At 35.3% G+C, this 20328-nt stretch overlaps 6 protein-coding genes across 6 annotated transcripts; 4 read left to right on the top strand and 2 right to left on the bottom strand.

Moving 5' to 3' along the window:
• Positions 1-106: 106 nt before the first annotated feature.
• On the bottom strand, positions 107-1688 carry EV154DRAFT_502152 (uncharacterized protein). Its single transcript, XM_051600770.1, has 5 exons — positions 1321-1688; positions 899-1260; positions 644-836; positions 227-582; positions 107-170 (listed from the first exon to the last, which is right to left on the bottom strand). Exons 1-5 carry the CDS (start codon positions 1599-1601, stop codon positions 148-150), a joined length of 1215 nt encoding a protein of 404 aa, XP_051459648.1. The 5' UTR covers positions 1602-1688; the 3' UTR covers positions 107-147.
• Positions 1689-2094: 406 nt separating this feature from the next.
• EV154DRAFT_461205 (G protein alpha subunit) lies at positions 2095-3550 on the top strand. Its single transcript, XM_051597541.1, has 3 exons — positions 2095-2244; positions 2311-2653; positions 2711-3550. The coding sequence occupies exons 1-3, from the start codon at positions 2121-2123 to the stop codon at positions 3309-3311; spliced, it is 1068 nt and encodes a 355-aa protein (XP_051459647.1). The 5' UTR covers positions 2095-2120; the 3' UTR covers positions 3312-3550.
• A 263-nt stretch (positions 3551-3813) lies between these two features.
• On the top strand, positions 3814-4221 carry EV154DRAFT_561455 (uncharacterized protein; the record flags this gene model as incomplete). Its single annotated transcript, XM_051605674.1, has 3 exons — positions 3814-3877; positions 3934-4143; positions 4202-4221. The coding sequence occupies 3 exons, from the start codon at positions 3814-3816 to the stop codon at positions 4219-4221; spliced, it is 294 nt and encodes a 97-aa protein (XP_051459646.1).
• A 1399-nt stretch (positions 4222-5620) lies between these two features.
• EV154DRAFT_417230 (Rec8 like protein-domain-containing protein) lies at positions 5621-7134 on the bottom strand (the record flags this gene model as incomplete). Its single annotated transcript, XM_051595781.1, has 5 exons — positions 5621-5920; positions 5976-6516; positions 6580-6707; positions 6795-6937; positions 7014-7134. The coding sequence occupies 5 exons, from the start codon at positions 7132-7134 to the stop codon at positions 5621-5623; spliced, it is 1233 nt and encodes a 410-aa protein (XP_051459645.1).
• A 3191-nt stretch (positions 7135-10325) lies between these two features.
• Positions 10326-12606, top strand: EV154DRAFT_561453 (amino acid permease/ SLC12A domain-containing protein; the record flags this gene model as incomplete). Its single annotated transcript, XM_051605673.1, has 11 exons — positions 10326-10454; positions 10515-10584; positions 10662-10753; positions 10828-10993; positions 11068-11153; positions 11210-11274; positions 11343-11508; positions 11572-11632; positions 11710-11858; positions 11918-12005; positions 12062-12606. 11 exons carry the CDS (start codon positions 10326-10328, stop codon positions 12604-12606), a joined length of 1617 nt encoding a protein of 538 aa, XP_051459644.1.
• A 1866-nt stretch (positions 12607-14472) lies between these two features.
• Positions 14473-20299, top strand: EV154DRAFT_542878 (uncharacterized protein; the record flags this gene model as incomplete). Its single annotated transcript, XM_051604541.1, has 13 exons — positions 14473-14900; positions 14948-14958; positions 15012-15089; positions 15139-15180; positions 15239-16475; positions 16536-17139; positions 17196-17215; positions 17275-17826; positions 17880-18127; positions 18184-18215; positions 18276-18447; positions 18496-19951; positions 20004-20299. Exons 1-13 carry the CDS (start codon positions 14885-14887, stop codon positions 20297-20299), a joined length of 4764 nt encoding a protein of 1587 aa, XP_051459643.1. The 5' UTR covers positions 14473-14884.
• Between the last annotated feature and the right edge of the window lie 29 nt (positions 20300-20328).

Below are 20328 nucleotides of genomic sequence, written 5' to 3'. Positions count from 1 at the left end.
ACCTTTTTTGTATAATACATTATAATTTAATAAAGTGAAAAGATTGTAAACATTAAATGGAAACAAGTAGCGAACTTTGATTATTATTAATTTATATAAAAGCAAAGGGAGGGGGGGGGGGGGAATAGTAGTTAGGGATTATTAAATTTACTGGTCATGTTTATTTGGTTCTAGAGTTTATATTATTAGATCAGGAAGAGATTTGTAGAAAAAAGTCAAAGTTTACCTTTGCCCTTTGTTGAAAGTTTACGTATTTTTGCTGACTCAATCAACAAATCAAACTCGGACTTGTACTTTTCTCTATGTTCGTTAGGATCTGTAGCTTTCCTTTTATTTTTATCGCAAGCCTGTGCGTTTTCTATGGCTATAAGTCTTTGAACCAACATGGGAGCGCTGACAGGTCTATCTGAATCATAATTGGCATTATACAAGGTGATATATTCTTTGTGTCGCCAGACCTTCTGTGCCTTATCCCCGTAATCAGGTAAATTTAAGTCTTTTAAAATTGTCCTTAATTCCTTGTCTGAAAGCATGGCATAGACCAATTTGTTTGGCTTTTTACCCAAATTAACTGGTTTTTGTCTATCATGTTTGTTCATTGTCCTGTAATACGTTTTTTTATAATTTCTTATCTGGAACTTACAATTTGAGTGCTGCGGGGATTTGCATCTTGGGCGCTTCCATTGTGTGTGTTATGTTCATGCTACTGATACTGCTGTGTATCGGTGAGGATGGGGGAATACGACTATCTCCATTTGCACAACGATCCATATGAATATTTAAAACACGGTATTTCATTTTTTGACAGCAAATGGGACATTCCACAATCGACAGGTCTATTGTTCTATTAGACTTTTTCTTCTTCTCTTGCTTTATGCAAAGATAAATAGAGTCTTACCCGTCAACACTTCTTCTTTTTTGTTGCTACTGGAGGAGGAGGATTCTTGAGAATCCAGGTCGATCAATTCAATGTCATGTTCAATGGGAGTTTCTACAAAATGGGGCGATAATGTATCTGTTTTAGTTTGTGAGCTGAGGCGAGTGGATCGTCTTGTTGTAGGTATACGCGAGGAGGTGGGACGTTTTAAGGTGGGGAGTGGTTTAAAATCGTTAGAAAGGTCGCCGTCGTCATAGTTGTTCTCGTTATCGATTATTTGGACATTCGTCGGTTGAACGGTATTTGGCTGAACGATATTGGGATGTGGAGGTGCGCAGGTGGTTACTGTATGAATACTTTTGTCTGCATTTAATAAGAAGAGGCTAAAATTGAAACGTTAGTTTTGGTAAAGGGGAGTGGAAAAGTTTCTTTTCTTTTTTTACCGGGAAGCCTTCCATGTAGTCACGGCGTTATCCAAGTCATAATTATGAATGAGGTTTTGCTCATGGGCGATGGTGCGACATCGGGGACAGTTTTGTTCCGTGTTTAAACTACGGCGAATGCAAAGGGCACAGAATGAGTGAGAGCAAGTGGTGAGAATCATGGTGGTATCAAAAAACTCTTTACAAATATGACAACGAAAATGTTCGTCCAGTTCTTGAAAGGATCTACTTTGGAAATCAGAAGGATCGTCTATTGTGTCCTCCATATTTAAAGATGACATTTTTGGTGAGGGTAGAAAAAGTTGAAGAGAAGAAAAAAAACACGCGACCTTAAAACGGACTGCGATTTTATTTTTCTTTGTTTGTCGCGTGTTTTTGACGCAGTAAAAAAAAAAAAAAAAAAAATGAGAAAAAGGCTGGATTCCGTGTTTGTTTGGGTAGTACTGGTTTAGAGTTAATTTAGAAACATGCGATGATAATTAACAAATCTGGGTGCTTGTACTAAATCATTATCATTGAAGTTCGTTTTTGCTTTGAATAAATGATTGCCCCAGGTTGTACCTTTTTTTTTTTTTTTACGTGAACAACCATTATCCAATCATATAGTTTTTTTTTAAAATAGCCTTCTTTTTTCGACACTTTAATGATTTCGCAAGCTTCATGGTTGTACAGACTTTCATTTTGTTGGATTGGCTTGTGTTGCCCTGTGTTGGTATTCCGCGAGAGTGACATTAAACCAAAAAAAAAAAAAAAAAAAAATGTAATCTCTTTCTTTTGTTTTTCCTATACAATTATTTAAAATGGGCTGTTGTGCTTCCGTAGAAGAAAGTGATAGCGTTGGAAAATTACGTAATGAGGAAATCGATGGCCAACTTCGTATGGAAAAATTAAGCGGTCGTAATGAAGTCAAACTTTTATTATTGGGTAACAAGAAAAAAAAAAATTAATATCAAAAAGAAATCATAGAAAAACTAAACAGTGAAAGAATAGGAACGGGAGAAAGTGGAAAGTCAACGTTGTTGAAGCAGATGAAGCTCATTTACGATGGAGGGTTCACGCCAGAGGAACGAGAAGCATACAAAGAAGTTATTTTTAGCAATTCAATTCAGTCCATTCATGTCTTATTGGAAGCGATGGAGAATCTCGGTATTTCCTTAGGCGACAGTGGTAACCAAGGTTACCATGACTTTATTATGGATCAACATCAACAAATGGATCATTTTAGTATGCCAGCTGAAGTGACAAGAGCTATTAAGGCATTATGGTTAGATTCGGGCGTAAAAGAGACATACAGTAGAAACAACGAGTTTCAATTAAATGACTCTGCTTCATAGTAAGTGACGAAAAAAAAATATTAAAAAGACACCTTGATTTTGATTACTGCTTTTAGTTACTTTGATTCGATTGATCGTATAGGTGCCCCAAATTTTTTGCCTACCGATCAAGATGTATTACGTTCACGTGTCAAGACAACGGGTATTGCTGAAAGCAAGTTTAGTTTTGGCACGTTGACATATAGAATCTTTGATGTGGGAGGTCAACGATCTGAAAGAAAAAAGTGGATCCATTGCTTTGAAGACGTCACTGCCATCATCTTTTTGGTGGCCATTTCCGAATACGATCAAGTCTTGATTGAAGATGAGTCGGTCAACAGAATGCAAGAAGCCTTAACCTTATTCGACTCTATTTGTAATTCTAGATGGTTCGAGAGAACATCCACCATTCTCTTCTTGAACAAGATTGATTTATTCCAACAGAAACTCCCATCCAGTCCCTTGGAGGATTATTTCCCGGATTACAAAGGCGGTGATTCTTATGAAGCTGCTAGCCAATATATCACACAAAGATTTGTTTCTTTAAATTCGTCTGTTGAAAAACAGGTCTATACTCATTTGACTTGTGCGACTGACACTGAACAAGTGAGATTCGTCATGACTGCTGTCAATGATATTATTCTTCAGTCCAACTTGCGAGATGTTGGCTTAATTTAATATACCTCGTCCTTCTTTTTTTTTTGTATTCCATTTCTTTATTAACTTTATCACACTCCTCCTTTTATACACTATATATTTATATGCCCACTTTATTCTTCTTTTATACATTTTCACACCCCACCATTTTAGCGGCCAATCAAAAAAAAAAATATTTAATTTGGCAATAAAAAAACGCTAATCCTGTTTGCTCATTTTTGCCACCAAAAGATTAAGTGAACAGTGATTATTTTACGCTTTTTTGATTTCCTGTGTTCTTTTGAATACAAGGCTGTTTTAATATCAAGTGATAACTCCTGAACGGGAAATTCGGTACAAGAAGAGATATATAAAAAAAATCAGGTACAAGAAATAATTGTTTAACAATGCATCTACATACAAAAAGGTAGCACATGTTCATGTGACTGGAAAGTGTTTATTAATTGAAACTTTTTTTTTTCGATCATTTTTGTATTCACTTTACTCTTTTTCTTTATTTTAATACGAAAATCATATTAAAAAAATGCGTACGGTTATTTTATTTTGCTTGGCCTTCATCTTTGCAACAGCTGTAATTGCTGCCGAAGGTAGAAACAAGCCATATTGTTCGAACTCAAAAGAAGACTAACCTTTTTACTTATAGAGGGATTTACAACTTATATTCTCGGAATTTCTGAACCTGTAACCAAGGACAAAATTAAGCAAGCCAAGGCGGATATCAAAAAGGCTGGTGGTGAAGTCACCAACGAAATCACTTTAGGTATGCATGCTCTCATCGTATCTCTTCCTTCCGATCGTGTACAAGCTCTTGATAACAAGGACTACATTGGCTTCATGGAAAAAGATCAAATCGGTAAGTGGTTTACTTTATAAATTGTGAAATTTCTGACAAATTGTGGTTGTTTTTCTAGTTCATGCGCTCGAACAGTAAAAGAGTATTTATCACTACACTCTTACCCATAACGACCTTGTTTTTGTATACATGAACACAAAAATAAAACTTTCTCGTTTTTTGTTTACATCTTGTGTAATTAAAACGCATGATTAATATAACAGTTAGCAAGAGAGCATATGCAGTTACCATAGATAGAGAGACGATAGTGCAAATAAATAAATCTCTCTTCACTGAGACTAAAAAAAACATGGCACACAAGAATCTTTTTATTGTGGAACCGGAACCCACGTTTAAGGAACCAACCATAAGACAAGGCGTGTATTCCATTCTGTAATCATGCTCACTCAGCATGTCACTTCAGTGTCCTCCTTTTGGATTGGTTTATACAGTGCGGCTGGTAATCAGGCATTTTGTTCAAGCGTAGTCATGAGTGTGTAAAATCAGTACTCAGGTACTGATTTCATTTAAACTTAGTCGTTACTGTGTGAATAAGTGCTCAGGCACTTGTTTTATTCAAGACTGGTCATTATTGTGTGAAATCAGTGCTTTTTGAGACAGTGCTTTTTCTTCGACGTGATATTCTTATTTATTTTGCTGCGATTATAAAAAAATTGTCTTACATTACAAATATTTGGAGCTCGCGAGTTAATAAACGGTCGCAATTAAAGGCTGACCCAGAGATATGATGGTAAAAAGAAAACATTTGTTTGGTTGATAAAGGAAATAAAATTTTAGCGTCGGGGTAAGTGAATTCTTTGTTTTATTCTAATGTGCAGTGGAGACAAGAAGCATCGGCATATGACGTGAACGATTATTTGAATGATTGGGTTGTATGGAGGTGTAGAAATGAAAATGGATAAATTGATGCTATTTTACTAATGGGGGTAAATGAGACATTGTGGTTTGTCCTTCAGTCAAAGGCTCAATGGAATAAAGTGACCTTGTTATTTTTATTAAAGATATCTTTCAAAGACTTTAGAATGGCATACTATAAAGACTCGACTGCTGGTAAACTAGGTGCATAGACAAAGTTGAAGTTTTATTTGAGATATGAAAAAAGCGAGTGGTGTATATGAGAAGAAAAAAAGCGTGCTCGTTTCTTTGAATTTTTTAATGGGCAAGAGCTGTGGGAGCACTAACTTGGATTTCGCCATAAGGACGATCTTGCTTTACCTTAACCTTGTTCTTTGTAGACAACAATAAAATATCATAGAATAATTTAGCTGCTTCAGCCTTTCCACATGAACGAGGTGCCATTTCTCCAAACTTGACAGTGGGTTGAGTAGTCAACTTGTTTTCAAGAGTGACAAGAGTTTGATTAGTATGAGCGCTCAACAAGTTGACACTTTGAGACATGGTTAAATCATAATCATCAGTGATATTCATACGGGCCTTTTTAAAGAAAATAGGATTAGTGTCTCGAGAAAAACATATATCATGGACTTACAGTATATTGGGCAGCAGCAGCAGCATCAAAGACAGCGTCATCTCCAAAATCTCCTCCATCATCATCAAAGTGGAAGGCTGAAGTAGGGGCAGCAGCAGGAGTGGTGGTAGTAGCAAAGGGATCATCGAAACGAGCTTGCTTTTGTGCTTCACTCATAATGGCAGGTGCACGACGCTTGTTGCTCATACGAGTGAACATGGACTCCAAGTCAGAACCAAGTGATTCACCAGAAGGTTGGACCAAGTTAATAACGTTCTTACTTTTGGTAACGGGTTCAGTGTTTGTTTCCTGTAGTACATACTTAGTCTATCTGATTATATAAATGAATAAAAAGAGATCCTACCCTGGTATTAACAAGAGGAGAAGCATCATTCACGTATCTACGAAGATCTTCTTGAGGAATTTCCGTGATTTGATCCACAACCAATCTCTTACGTCTACGAACAGCAGGCTCGGCCATGGCACTATCCAAATCAAACATATTTTCGTCCTCGACAATACCAATATCCTTGAGCGTGTCAAGAGAAGCATCACGATTGTCAAACTCGCGATCTCCATTAAACATATTATCATCCATGCCATAATCAATATTATCATTTAAATCGAAATCAAAGTCAACGGCATTGTTGTTAATACTTCTATTATCATGATCATCACCAAGTTTCAAGTTGTTGAGAGGATCTTCCAATTCTTGTAAATTGAAAGCATTGTCGGCCGTAGCACCATTATCACGACGACCAGCTTCAACACCGCCGCCATCGAAACGTCCTCCTTCAAGTGGCCAGTTTCCGAAACCACTTTGCATATCACCTAAAGTAATATCTTGGGACATAGACATGGATCCAATGCTATCAAAGATAGGGTCGATTTCAGTCAAGTTGTTACTATATAAAAATTGAAATTAGATGAATTCTTTGTGTCTGGCCTAGAAAGGAAGGGAGGTTTACTTGGAGTTGAATGGGAGATCGGGAAGCAAGATATCAAATTCAGTTAATTTGTCTTGCAAAGTAATGGTGTTGGCATTAGCAACAGATTGGTGGATATCTGGCATGTTGACATCGCCCTTCTTAAAAGCCTATAATTACAATCAGAAAAAAAAAAAGTAGGGATCACATGAATACGGGTTTGTTGATATTGAACAAGGCCTTAATTGATTATTTACTAATTTAATCTTCACAAGTGCTTCATTACAATCTTCCAAAAGATATCTAGTCTTTCTTGAATAAATACGAACAACACCAAGCAACAACTGTCCTGATAAGCGGAGTGCAATAGGTTCTGATTGTTGGTTTGTAGTGATGGCGTCTAAGAATTTATAAAAAAAGAGTTGTTTGTTTAACAACAGCATGGAGGGGACAAATAATTTTTGTGTATCTTTTACCAATGGTCTTCTCAAGGTTGGTTTGTAAGAATTGAGACTTGGAGATCTTTCTCTCCCAATGAGACGCTAACCAGACACGAGCTAAAGGCCCTTGGCTTGTTCTTAATTGATCAGAAATCATTTTTTTTAAAGAGAAAAAGAAAAAGTGTATTGATTGTGAAAAAAAAAATTGTTACAATTTACACGCAAGTTTATTATAAGCACCGCTTGGAAAAGTGCGCAGACGCGTTAACGCGTGCCCAAACTTTAGACAAAAACTCATTAGGCATCCCAGTGCATTTCTATTCATTTTATACTCAAACCTAGATGTTATTATCATTTCCTTCTTATTACCAGTGACATTTAGGTACAGACCAATATATTCGTGTGCATTTGTTCCTATCGTAATACACTTGTTTCAGAAAAGAAGCCTACATCAGGGTCCAACATATTTTAGAGATTAAGAAAGTAAGATCTATTGTGGTACAGTTTCACAGTGGAATAAACTTTTATTGATGCTATTAATTGACAACATATTTGGCTTAAGATACTTTACGGGTGGTATTGTACATTTCTTTTAAATTGTTATCTCTGTAGATTTACTAATTTACTAATATGCCGGTTTATAAAATGCTAGTGTATTGTAACTAAATTCAATAGTACTTAACTACATAGCTAGAAACTACCCTCCTTTTTTAATTGATGTGTTTGCTTGTCATTATGCACCAGTAATTGATTGTCTCGCAAACTAGCTAAAGTTGATTACGTCTCCTATTTATAATCTGGTTTAAAGTTTTTCTAAACAGGAGCCTGTACCACCAATACTCGCTAATCATGCAATGAATAGATCCCATAATGTCTGGAAAGCGTCATAAACAAATTTTTTGCTGCAATTTAAGACAATACACAATGACCACAGTCATTAACTATTTCGTAATAATTCTGTTCTAAAGTTCCTGAATTATCCTCGCGAGATGGCATATCAATAAAACTCGTCCATTGAAATAACAGTACCTAGTCTATGAAGTTTATGGTTCAAAGCTTCAACATAGATATATAGTTATTAATGGCTGAGATCTAGAATATTATCGGATATAATCATGCTGTAATATTTTCACTACTACAAGCTAATTTTGATCACGACCTGCAATTTCAAATATCTTTGGTCTCTCTTTTTTTAAAAACATAAATTCTTTCACTTTTCATTAAATGTTTGATAAACAAGGTACTTTTCAGCATAAATAGACTATTTGATTTTTTACCCGTACTTTGCTTGCGATCTTTATTCTTGAACACAATTTCGTTTAGTGTATGTGACCACGGTTATTAGTCTTGGCTGTAGCGTCACCTGATTTTGAAATATCAACAGAACTAGGCTGTATAAAAGCAATACTGGAATAACTTGAAAAATAAATGACATCAAAATTCAAAGGATTAGCTTTTTAGACTTAGCGAATAAATACTAGAACCCTAAACAGCAGTAGTAGAGAGATATCACGCTAAAAGACTTATTGTATTCTTTCGATTTAGGTTTAGTGACATTGAGTGTGTACTAAATCCTGTTCTCAACAATGGCTTTTTGAATAGAGATTCCAGTGTTTTAGGCTAGAAGACAAAAAATCAGAGCAGACAAAATAAAGAAAATGTAACTCTACGACAGATTTATTGATTGATAGATCTGATTACAACATTTGATCAAATGCATAATCCTGATTTTTATTACGGCCGACATAAGTTAATTCCACTGCTGAGAAGTGTATCTTAGCACAAAAGAAAGAACACTCAATTTTTTAAATAATGCTGTATTTCAGCCTAAAATAATTCGGTCGTTATTAAATTATTACTACTGTTGATTGTGCGTATAATATTTCTATAGAATAGTTTATTTGATTTATTTAAGAAATTTCGTACGAAATAGTTCAAAGTCAATGCGGTATTGTTCCTTTGTTCGTACAAAATAGAGTTATATACGCATGCAATAAGCCGGCTCTTCTCAATTAAATTCAGATACTAGTGCCATCGCACATTCTCAGTATTCGAATAATAAGTGGGAGAGTTACGATAATGGGATTCTTGTATGTTACAAGAGCAATGTCATAGCTGTCGTGGTACTACTAAGCCTTTTTTTGTCTCTTCCCTTTAGCCACTAGTCAGATCAAAGAAAAAATAAACCCTGTGTTCATTTTGTTATGAGAATGCAGTTAGTGATTTCAATCCTATTTCGTATTAGTATGTGAAAATCAAAATATTTTACGTTGGGAAAAAAAAGTCATAATCGTACGGTGAAATCTCGGATATGTCGGACTTTTGTCTTTGCTCAATAAAATGGTATCCCTCTCTTCGTAATTTTAGCTGATTTGAAACATGGATCATGTAGACAACCAAAAAAAGAATTTTTGTCATATCTTTCTATTTATTGAAAATGAGCTGTTAAGTAAATGTAGATAAGATATTAATGCTAATCAGGAAGGATAAACGATTATCATTTGTTTTTGATGAATTAAATCAAGCACACAACCTCTCAGGTACCCTTAATTTTTTTTTGAGAAACAGAGAGAGATGACGAAAAGGAATCCGGCCCGAAAAACCAACTTGGCTAGCATCGACAATCATTGTGGATGCCAATTGTGGCAATGGGGTTCTCAAGGGTTTCCTCTTTTTTAAAATTAGATATGTACAACTTTGCATCTTTATTGTGCGTGGGAAGTCGTAATTCTGAATCACAAAATGGCGTTTGATTGCAACCAAAGAGCAATTGATAAAATAGGTCAGCGTCGGGCTTTGTATACAACGTTTTTTAAAAAAAGAGAAAATAAAGCTTGAAAGGTGATAAGGTGGAATCATGCATTGATAAGAAAGACAATTTAAAAAAATATAAGGTTGGATACAGACTTAAACCATAAAAGTAAACTTTAAATTTTCTATTCATCCTGAGAAAGATGGCTCAGTGTTTACAAACAGCATATTGTGCAGCGACATTCAATATCTGGTAGACATATGTAACATTTTTACGTCAGATCATACTATTGCAAGTAATCATGGGTACGCACCAGTTACGAAGAACCTTATATGTACCTTTTAAATGGTCCTATGCTATCATGACCCTAATTTTGTGATCTTATTCTTTTTATTTTGTGTGAGAGTATATTTGGATCTTGAAGCTAAACTTTTTATCATTTTTTTTATAAATATAAATATGGACTTGTTTTCTCGGGGTCTATTTATTTTTTCATATTTTTTTTATCTGATAATACAGATATGGATATTGAAAAAAAAAATGAGGTTGAGAGACCACAGTCGATCTCTTCTTTTAAATCGGGAGGAAAGTACGAAATGTCAATACATGAAAGCCCAAGAGGAAAGCTTGAAATGACAGCAGATGAAGGCGATAAATTTTCTGATATCAGTAACCTGGAAAGTCAACCGCAATTGAAAAGAACTTTGAAGGCTCGTCATTTAGCGGTAGGATATATTTCTTTCTTTTAAACAAACATGGAACATCCACTCATCCTACTATTATAGATGATTTCACTGGGCGGTGTTATTGGTCAGGGTCTTTTCCTTTCTGCCGGTTCAAACTTATATGCTGCTGGTAATGCCCTGCTTGATCTGATTCTTATTTTAAAGACGTTTTATCAAAATTATACTAACAGAAATATTGTACAATAGGTCCTGCTGGCGCTTTGATTGCATATGCTATTATTGGTTTTATCGTATTTTGGGTGACGTTCTCATTGGGTGAAATGGCTACGTATATTCCAGTAAGAAGAATAAATCATACATTTTTGTTTGCTTATGTTTAATTTGTTTATATTTGCTCCATCTGTATTTTTAGGTTTCAGGCTCATTTACAGTCTTCTGTAGACGGTTTGTAGATGAATCATTCGGTACAACTATTGGTTATAATTACTGGGCTTGTTGGGCAATTATTGTTGCCAGTGAACTTACAGCTCTTCCACTTGTCATGGAGTTCTGGACGACTGCAGTTCCATCCTGGGCATGTAAAGTATACTCAAAATAGCGGGCTTTATTTTTTATGAAAACTTGTTTCTAACATGATATGAACAAATACTAGGGTCTGGTATTTGGTTAGTCATTATTTTTCTTTTAAACTTGTTTGGTGCTCGTAGTTACGGTGAAGCTGAATACTGGTTCAGTGTGGTACGTATAATGGGGTTATATATTTCTTGCAATCAACGACCTAATAAGGTTTATAGATCAAAATCTTGGCTGTTCTTATTTTCATTATTGTCGGTTGTGTGACATCAGGAGGATTAATTGGGTACATATTAACTAATTTTAAAGTTTAAATGAAAAAAAAAAAAAACATGGATCTAATATTCACCATAGAAATACAACGCCACATGAGGTGTATGGTTTCAAATACTGGAACAATCCTGGAGCATTTTCTAATGGTGCCTTGGGTGTTGTTAACGCCTTTGTGCTGGCATCATTTAGTATGCAAGGAACTGAGATTGTAGGTATCACAGCAGGTGAATGCGAGAACCCAATCAAGGTGAGTAAATATGCTGTTACATCATCTGTGTTCAAGGACTAAAATTGTACGGTGTATCATTAGCAAGTACCTCGCGCGATTAAAAATGTCTTTTGGCGTATCATTATCTTTTATCTTGGTTCAGGTGTGTACTCCCAGAAAGAAAAGAAAAAATACTCAATCTGATCTCGTGTAACTAACATTTGTCTTCAAAATCTTCAGTATTTGTAATGGGAATGATCATCCCATATGATGATCCAAGAAATAATATGGGCTCTGGTTCTGTTACAATCTCTCCTTTTACAATTGTCTTTGAAAAAGCTGGCCTGGAAAGCGTAGCCCATATCATGAATGCCGTTATCCTCATCACCGTAAGTAAAAACCAAATTCAATAACCGGCTGTTGCTTATTTACATGTGTTACATTGCAGGTTCTTTCTTGTGCCAATAGTGGTATGTACGTTAGTTCTCGTATGCTTTGTGCTTTATCTAAAGAAGGACTTGCCCATCATAAACTTTGTATGTTACACTAATCACGATTTGGGACCTCTGCTAACCTTATCTAAATTTCGTAGCTTATATCACCAAAAGAGGTGTTCCTATTTGGTCTTTAGTTTGTACAGCTTTAGTCAGTCTCGTGACATTTGCTACTTCTTTTATTCCTGGTAAAGCTCTTTTTGTAGTGCTCACCAAATTATCTGGTGTTGCAGGTTTTGTAACATGGGGTGGTATTTGCTTAGCCCATTACAGATTCCGCAAAGCTATTGTATATCAAGGCCGTAGTATTAAGGAACTTCCCATTGCTGCTCCGTTCCATCCATTTGGCGATTTATTTGGTATGTTCGCTTGTGTAGTTATTTCTTTAATGGCCGGTTATTCTTACTTTAAACCTGCTGATCCTGTTGGATTGGTTGGTAATTATGCTGGTCTTATTGTTTGTGCCATTCTTTTTATTGTTCTTAAAATCTATACCCGATCCAAGTTAATTCCGATCGATGAAATAGATTTGGACACTGGTCGCGCGGATTCTTCTTTATATGTAAATAATGATGACCAAAGCGAAATCACTGGACCTTGGTATAAGAAGGCATGGAAGCGTTTCGTCATTGTTGTCACATAGTTAAAAATCGTAACATACAAAATTATGTACAAAATGTCACCATAACATTTACTTTGTTACATGCGTAAATATCTTAACCATATTAATTATATTTTATTCCCTCACACATAATAGTATCTAATAAAAGTACAAGCATTACAGGTTGTACAAATATCAGCAATATTTCAATGATGTTTTGTTTTCTCGGTTGAGCGCAATGATTTTAATTTTTTTAAAGTGTAAGGCTTCTTTTGATCAGTTGGTCTGAAATTATACAGCCATGTTTAGGAAGTTTTTTTTTTAACTAAAAATATAGTGCTAATGATTACAGTACATATGACGGTTGATTTTTTTTTTTTGAAGTCGTTCATGATATGTTCAAGTTTTCCAAATATGTCTTGACAGGCAAACAAACCAATGCGTCTGTACTTTTTATTTTTTATCAGCCTCATTTTCGATTGCTCAAGTAGCAGGGTCACTTTGGAAATAATCTTTTAACGAAATTATGTCTAATTTTTTTGTCTGGTACATATTCAGCTTCACCTGACCCGCCTTTAATAACCTCTTTACTATGATTTTCAGTTGAGTTTTTTTTTCAGAGCGTTTTGGCTGATTTGAATCGAATAGGACATAAGACGATAAATCTAGTTGCGATATCCAGCAGGGTTAAGATATATGTGTTACTGGAAATGGTAACCGGGACGGTCCATAAAGATCCAGTTGATAGTGCTATGCTGTTGTTGAACAGTATAATGGTAATGGTCTGATGGATTACGTTTTTTTCTTTGTAGTAATCGATTAAGGGTGTAATCCCACATGATTATTCGTATCATTGATCATTTTTATGGGATAGGAATATTGTGTAAAAGTCAATAAACGTTTAAAGTAAATATCCTTTGATTTTATAAAAGTGTGTTCGCGTGCTTTTTGCATGTTATCATTATGCTTGTATTCAAGGGTTCCTATTTATTAAGCAGTTTGGATTTCATTTGTTCCAACAATCTAAGAATATAATCACAGATGTGGGGAATGGTTTAGAAAGTTTATGACTTATGATGTTTTTTAAGTCAAGGATCCAAACCACATTCGTGTAAGGCAAAGATGAAATACGTTCCATATATCACATCAACAAATGGATATCTACATGTTCATTCTTGCATACGTACTGAAGACTTCTATGATCATTACAACATGTAAATGATTTGAAACCGTGTATAAATTTATGAAATTTGGTTAATCCTGTAGTTGCAGCGACTAGTTTCTTTTTAATTACGCAATAACTACGTTGATTTGGATGTAATGCTTTAGTTGCATAACCAATATATTTGATAACCTCTTTTTTTGTTTTTTGTTTTGTCAGAAGCACCTCTGTAGCATTACGTTTTTTAATTTGTTAAGGCCAATGATGATTTATGTTCGTCATCTTTGTGCATTTTTTGACTTGTGAAGTGCTATACAGATATCAAATATAGATATAAATATGGTTTCATTTAATGAATTAAAGTTGTCATAGCAGAAAGTAAGTATCCATTAATTCATACACTATTTCGTTATACACTTTATCAGTTGTATAGTTTATATCAATATATAAGTGAATGAACCATTTACATCAATAGCTGCTCTATTCTCTTTATGGGTAGCGAATCCATTGAGAGAACTATTAATATTAAGTTTCTCTTATCATTCTTGATTTGAACCCAGAAGATTCTTTTCTCGATCGGTGATATAGCATTATGTATCCAACAGACATTCGCATATCATATTTATGCCAATCATGCAATTTTTAATATTGAGGTATATACTCGTAGTAGGAGAAGCTATACATTAGTATACAAGCGTATGCTGACATGCAACATTGAAGGTTTTAATTTCATAATTTATTTATTTGAACGATTTGCTTATTTATTCTGAAGTGAATCGTACCCAAATACGACAAAATTCCTAATTGAGAAAAAAGCATCATTTAGTACCTTGTCAAGCTTTGGTCCGAATACCATTTATTATTTTGTTTGGCGTTTATTTACAATTGTCCGAATATTTGTCTGAGAAGCCTTTTCATTTGCCTAAGTTAATAAGGCGAATTCTGTGTACATAAAATTTTACGAAGGGCTTATAACGCTAATGGACTACTCCAAATTTAATATTACGCCGTATCTCGCCAAAGTAAATGGCATTTCACAAACTTGAATGTCGATTCTCAACTTAACCAATTTCTTCTTGCTAGTATGTCCGAGCACTACACGCCAACGACGAAGCTTTTAAAGTTCCTTATACTCACACTCAATTTGGGGTGGTGTTGATGGTCGATGTTGTCGGTAAGATGAAATATTGTAAGGAATCACATGATTCTAAAAGAAAATAGGCTTTAGCGTGGTAAGATAATAAAGCAAAATATTATCATTTCTGGTGGTTGATTAGAATTTTAGTTGACAACTTTAGCCCAAGAAAAGGGCGATTCAGCTGCTGAGGCCATTGCAATGGAGATCGGAGCATACATGGGCGAGGTAACACAACATGAATTCGGAAAAATATTTTTTAATCATTTTGACATAGTGTATTCAAATAATCGAGTTTTATGGCGGGGATGTTGTCAAGGTAATGGAAGTGCAAAGTACCCCACAATCATATTTTGTTAAAAAAGAGGTCTGTAAAGTTTTTAGGTGACGCTGTTTTGGTTTGCTTTCAACCTATAAATAACCAGGCTGAAGAAACAATAGAATCAAGCGATTCGTCAAATGAAATCGATGATTCAGAAGCATCAGTTCGACAGAAGAATCTCTTGGTCAGAAGGGGTGTCGAATGTGGATTACAATTGTTAGCACGATTATCTCATTACAGAGTATATTTAACGGCAGAAGAAAGATCCAAACATAGAACGCTTGATGGTAGCAAAAAAAAACCAACAGAGCAGACGATATTCGATTCGATAACTCCAGATAATGATGAAGAGAACGATTCAGAAAAAACAAAATCAACAACGAGATTGGATGCAGTAGATAATTTGATGGCCTCGTTAAAGAAGCATAAACATAAGAAGTTAAGTAAAGAAAAGGATCGAAGGACCAGTAACGCCAGTAATCTATCAACGGGTTCAGCGGACATAGCTAATTCTGTGGATCTAGAATTGCACATGGCATTATCTTGTGGAAATGTTATCAATATAATTGTGGGCGATCTTGATCCAAGCGAGTTAGCTGCACCATCCTTTTATCCTCAAGTTCGTTCAAATACTCCCAATGCTGCAGATACGAAGGCTGTACTGGATGAGTTTTTTCTTGAATATCATGGTAGACTAGAGTACACTATTGGTGGTGAAGTCGTCGATTCTTTAGATGATGCTTTGTCTATAGCGAAAGCAGGTGAAATGAGTATAACTCCTGCTGCTTATGACATAGTTCAGCAGCAAGCGATGAATTTAACTTTTGAAAGGCGGAGAAGGTTTTTTGTTATAAAGAATATAACTGAAGATTTATCCATTCGCAAAACTAGTTACCCTTATCCGTCCTCACTTCGAAAAGGGAACTGGAATACGGGTCCAAATGCAAATTATTTGAAGACGTTACCGGGGCTAACAACACAAGCAGCATCAATGTCGATAGAACCATTAGTTCCTCGAGTTAGGAACACCTATCACCTAAACTATCCCGTCAATTCCAATCGATTCTACTTAAAATACATAAATAGAAGTGCTTTATATAGAATGCAGCATAGTATAGATGACAACCTACCTGCCCAGTTTCGCGAGGTTACAATTATGTTTGTTAGTTTAGGTAAAGCAGATGTTCAGAAAAGAGAGGGATTAGCCAAAGTTCAGAAGGCTGTACTGTTAGCCATTAAGTCATTGGTTAAATATGAAGGAATGCTTCAACAATTTGCAATCGATGATAAAGGTAAAAAATTAGATGTTTTTTGCTATTTTTTTTTTGCACCTTAACATTAAATCATCATAGGTGCCACCTTGCTATCTGTTTTCGGTCTTCCACCCCTATCTCATGAACGTGAAGCTGTATTTGCTGCTAAGTCTGCTTTAGAAATACGGGATCAGTACCGAAAAATTGGATTTAGGGGGTTTGCAATATCTTTATCAACAGGAATGATCTTTACTGCAGTTTTACCCCAAGGTAGTCCGTATCGAAGAGATGCTGGAATTTCAGGAGATACAATTGTGGTAGCTGTAAGAATGTTGAAATTTGATTTCTCTGAACATAATGTTGTTTGTGACCCGGCAACAAAGAAACAAATTGGTGGTCTTTGTGAATTCGAAGATTATGGGGATAATTTTGTTAAAGGAAAAGTTAAGCCTGTAAGAATTTATGGTATTTTGAAATTTGGCCCTCCCGAAAGAGATAATCGAATTTCTCTACTGAGCAATGAAAAAGGAAGTGACTTCATAGGGTACAAATCAGAAATGGAAAGTGCAACTTTATTTATAGATGATTGGAGCAGAAACCCAAATCATCATGTCTTAGTCATTTCAGGTCTATCAGGTGTGGGTAAAAGTTTCTTTTGTAACAAGTTGCATAAAACGGTTTTGTCACATGGTGTATTAAGCTGGTAAAAGAAGGTGGCAATAATATTTTAATTTTAGGCTAATATTTTGTATAATTTAGCTGGTCATCATCTAACGAAGGTATTTATAGAACATCAGCGCTTGGAATGTGTACCACTGACATATCATAATTATTTTAGTGGAAAAAGGCAGCAAGTATTATCTTTTAAGAAATCTGATTCTGGCTTTGTTTGACATCATTGACTCTGATAATGTGCCTATGAAGACCTCAGCAAACCACTCTCGATATTCATATCCAATTGGAGATAATAACTATCAAAGCCAAAGTTTAACAAGGCACACAGAAGAAGACGCGTCAGATTCAATGTGCTCATCGCACTCGCAATCGCACTCATCGGCAAGCTTTTGTGCAAGTAGGGAATGGTTTAAAAGGCTGGCTTCTTATACTTCTCCGACACCTTCTTCTCCAGGTTCTGATTCAACTAATATTGAATTAAGTAATGATTTGATTGGATTAATATCCAGATGTCTAAAAAAATCCGGTGAGGAAAGCGAATACCTTCCGTTATTTAAGGCCATTTTTGTCACTCTAGGAGATATAGAAGAGAATAGATATACCAGACTATTAGATGGAAGAGCAAGAGACATACTTTTAACGGGAGTTATAACAAGAATGGTTTACCATGCCTCAGTTCATGTCGGTTTGGTTTTTAGTTGTGACGATATACAATGTAAGCATCAGACCGTAATTTTTTCTGTACCATAATATTAACATAATTAAAAGGGGGAGATTCATCATCAATAAGAATATTGGAACATATACATGATCATTGTCCGAAGGTTATGCTTATGCTCGCAACAAGGCCGATGAAAGATTATAATGTCACATTTATTGAAGATTTTAAAAAGGATGGATCCTACCAAGAAATTCAGCTAAAAGGTCTGGGAGAAGATGAGATTGGCGAAATTATTCTGCAAAACTTTGATAGAGGAGTAGACAGAATTAGCCCTGAAATAGTTAAAGTCGTTCAGGTATGGTGCGGTACTATTTTTTATTAAGCTACATATACTAACACGTTGTCGGATAGAGACGTACTGGCGGTAATCCTCTGTATGTCAAGTATGTATCGCCCTTGTAAAACAGAACCTACTGTACTTTATTAAAAAAAATATCTATTAGAAACATGGCTATTATCCTTAAGGATTTTAATCATGTTACGGTCGTTGAGGGTGAACTTGTACCAAGCAGTAGTTACTTTGACCTGGAAGATTTGTTAGGTAATTTTGATTATAAGCGTATAATCAAAATGCAGTTTGATAGACTAGAATCCAATTTCCAAGAATTTTTAACTGTAAGTCTGTTATAATATTTGGAGCGAAAAGTTTTTAAATAAGTTAAGGTTGCAAGTTGTCTAGATCAACACTTTACTGTGTTTGAGGTAGGAGCTGTTATAAAGCCGAACAACTTTATATTTAAAAATCATAGCCCTGAGGTGATCCAGAGATACATCCAAAACTTTGATGTCTATCATTTTTTAAAACAACTTGACAACGGAAATCCATTAGAGAACAATGTTGCAGTATACACTTTTACGCATATAACAATTCCACAAAGTATTTACGATATGGTTGCATACGAAACTCGGATATCACTTCACCGGTCTTTGGCAAAATATTATGAAAGCCAACTTAATCGAGATAATTACGTGCAGTTACTTGGAAAAATAACCAGGCACTACTTGAAAACGGATTATACCGGTAAACAACTATATTACCTTGAAGCACTTGCCGATCAAAACATGCGGATGTATCTCTTACCTGAAGCAACTGTGAACCTGCAAAAAATTGTGAAAATTCTTGATGAAAATAACAATTTAATAAGCCAATTTGGATATATCCATCTCAGCGATATATATCGCCGCCTGGGTGTCTGCTTTACTATGAGAACAAAACTTATGGAAGGAGAGTATTACTTGTTTAAATCTTTGGAGACCCTTGGTGAAAGATGGCCGAAGTTTAAACTTGAGTTCAAGTACAAGTTTTGGAAAAACAAGTTCAGCCAATACCGACATCGACGATGGGGATTTTCAAAAAGAATTTTAAAATCCAACAGGTACGAGCATAACTGTCGTGTTGTTGAAATTATGGCACAGCTATCGAATATTTATTTCTACACTGGAAAAGGACAAAACTTTGTGTATGCTTGTCTTTTAGGATTAAATGCTTGTGAAAGAATAGGTGATTTCGGACAAAATTATACACTTTTCTTAGCGAGAAATGCTCTACTTTGTTGGCTGCAGGATGACAAAGAAAACAGTGTTTTTTATATTGCTAAAGCCTTGCATCGAATGAATAACGATAAAACTGATACTGATACTTTAAGGATTTGTTCGTTGCTGTGCTTTGCTGCAGGGAAATTTTCAAACGCAAGAGATTTGTTATACCAAGCAATTGAAGGAACTGTGACTTTGGGTGTTGTTACAGATTGCCAATCATTTTATAGATCCGTAGGTTTAGTGGTGACGATGCGTATTTTTGAGGGGACCTTTGATCGATCGGCAACTGATATGGCACTCTTAAAACAAATGGCTGATACTGCTCATAGTAATGGTGATTATGAGGCTGAAATATGGCTTGGGGTGTACAACATAGGTAATGCAATTATTGTCGACCGTATGAGTGAGTGCGCACCGTACGTTTTTCTTTTGGAAGCTCATGAAAAAGATGCAGCCGTCTACAATTTAATTGCTATTCATGGAACACTATCCTGTTATTACGCACGAAATCATAACTATGATCTCGCTAGACGACATATACAAAAGCTGATTAACATATTGCCTTCCCTAACTATAACACGTACGTCAAAACAACAGTAAATTTGCCTATACTCACAATTATCTAAACATAGCAAATATTTTCCCTGTTTATGGTTTAATTTTTGTTACAATGGGATTATATTGTATGGTTGAAGACGGACAGTTTGATCTTATCTCGACCGGTGATTCTAAAAATTATGAAAAATTTGTATTTGGTTTATCAAGGATAAATCATGCTTTTCAGCAAGTAAAATTCTGGGAGTTCACCCAGCCGTGTCTATATTTAGCTCGTGCCCTACCCTATTTTACAACGCGTCGAACTGTAGAAGGTTATATGGTAATATATATCCTAATGCACATAGTTTCAGACTATACCATACTTACATAATGTTAGGTGCTTCGTCACGGTATATTTGA

The sequence above is a fragment of the Mucor mucedo genome (assembly GCF_025094135.1).
Source record: "Mucor mucedo strain NRRL 3635 chromosome Unknown EV154scaffold_26, whole genome shotgun sequence".
Lineage (NCBI taxonomy): Eukaryota > Fungi > Mucoromycota > Mucoromycetes > Mucorales > Mucoraceae > Mucor > Mucor mucedo.
Note: the sequence above shows the minus strand (reverse complement) of the source record. Positions and strands in the feature narration are given on the sequence as shown.

Coding starts and splice junctions, on each gene's coding strand:
- EV154DRAFT_502152 (XM_051600770.1), bottom strand. CDS start 1,601: ATGTCATCTTTAAATATGGAGGACACAATAGACGATCCTTCTGATTTC. Junction 1,261..1,320: donor ACTACATGGAAGGCTTCCCG/GTAAAAAAAGAA, acceptor TTTCAATTTTAG/CCTCTTCTTATTAAATGCAG. Junction 583..643: donor ATCCCCGCAGCACTCAAATT/GTAAGTTCCAGA, acceptor CAAACATGATAG/ACAAAAACCAGTTAATTTGG.
- EV154DRAFT_461205 (XM_051597541.1), top strand. CDS start 2,121: ATGGGCTGTTGTGCTTCCGTAGAAGAAAGTGATAGCGTTGGAAAATTA. Junction 2,245..2,310: donor AGTCAAACTTTTATTATTGG/GTAACAAGAAAA, acceptor GTGAAAGAATAG/GAACGGGAGAAAGTGGAAAG. Junction 2,654..2,710: donor TTAAATGACTCTGCTTCATA/GTAAGTGACGAA, acceptor TACTGCTTTTAG/TTACTTTGATTCGATTGATC.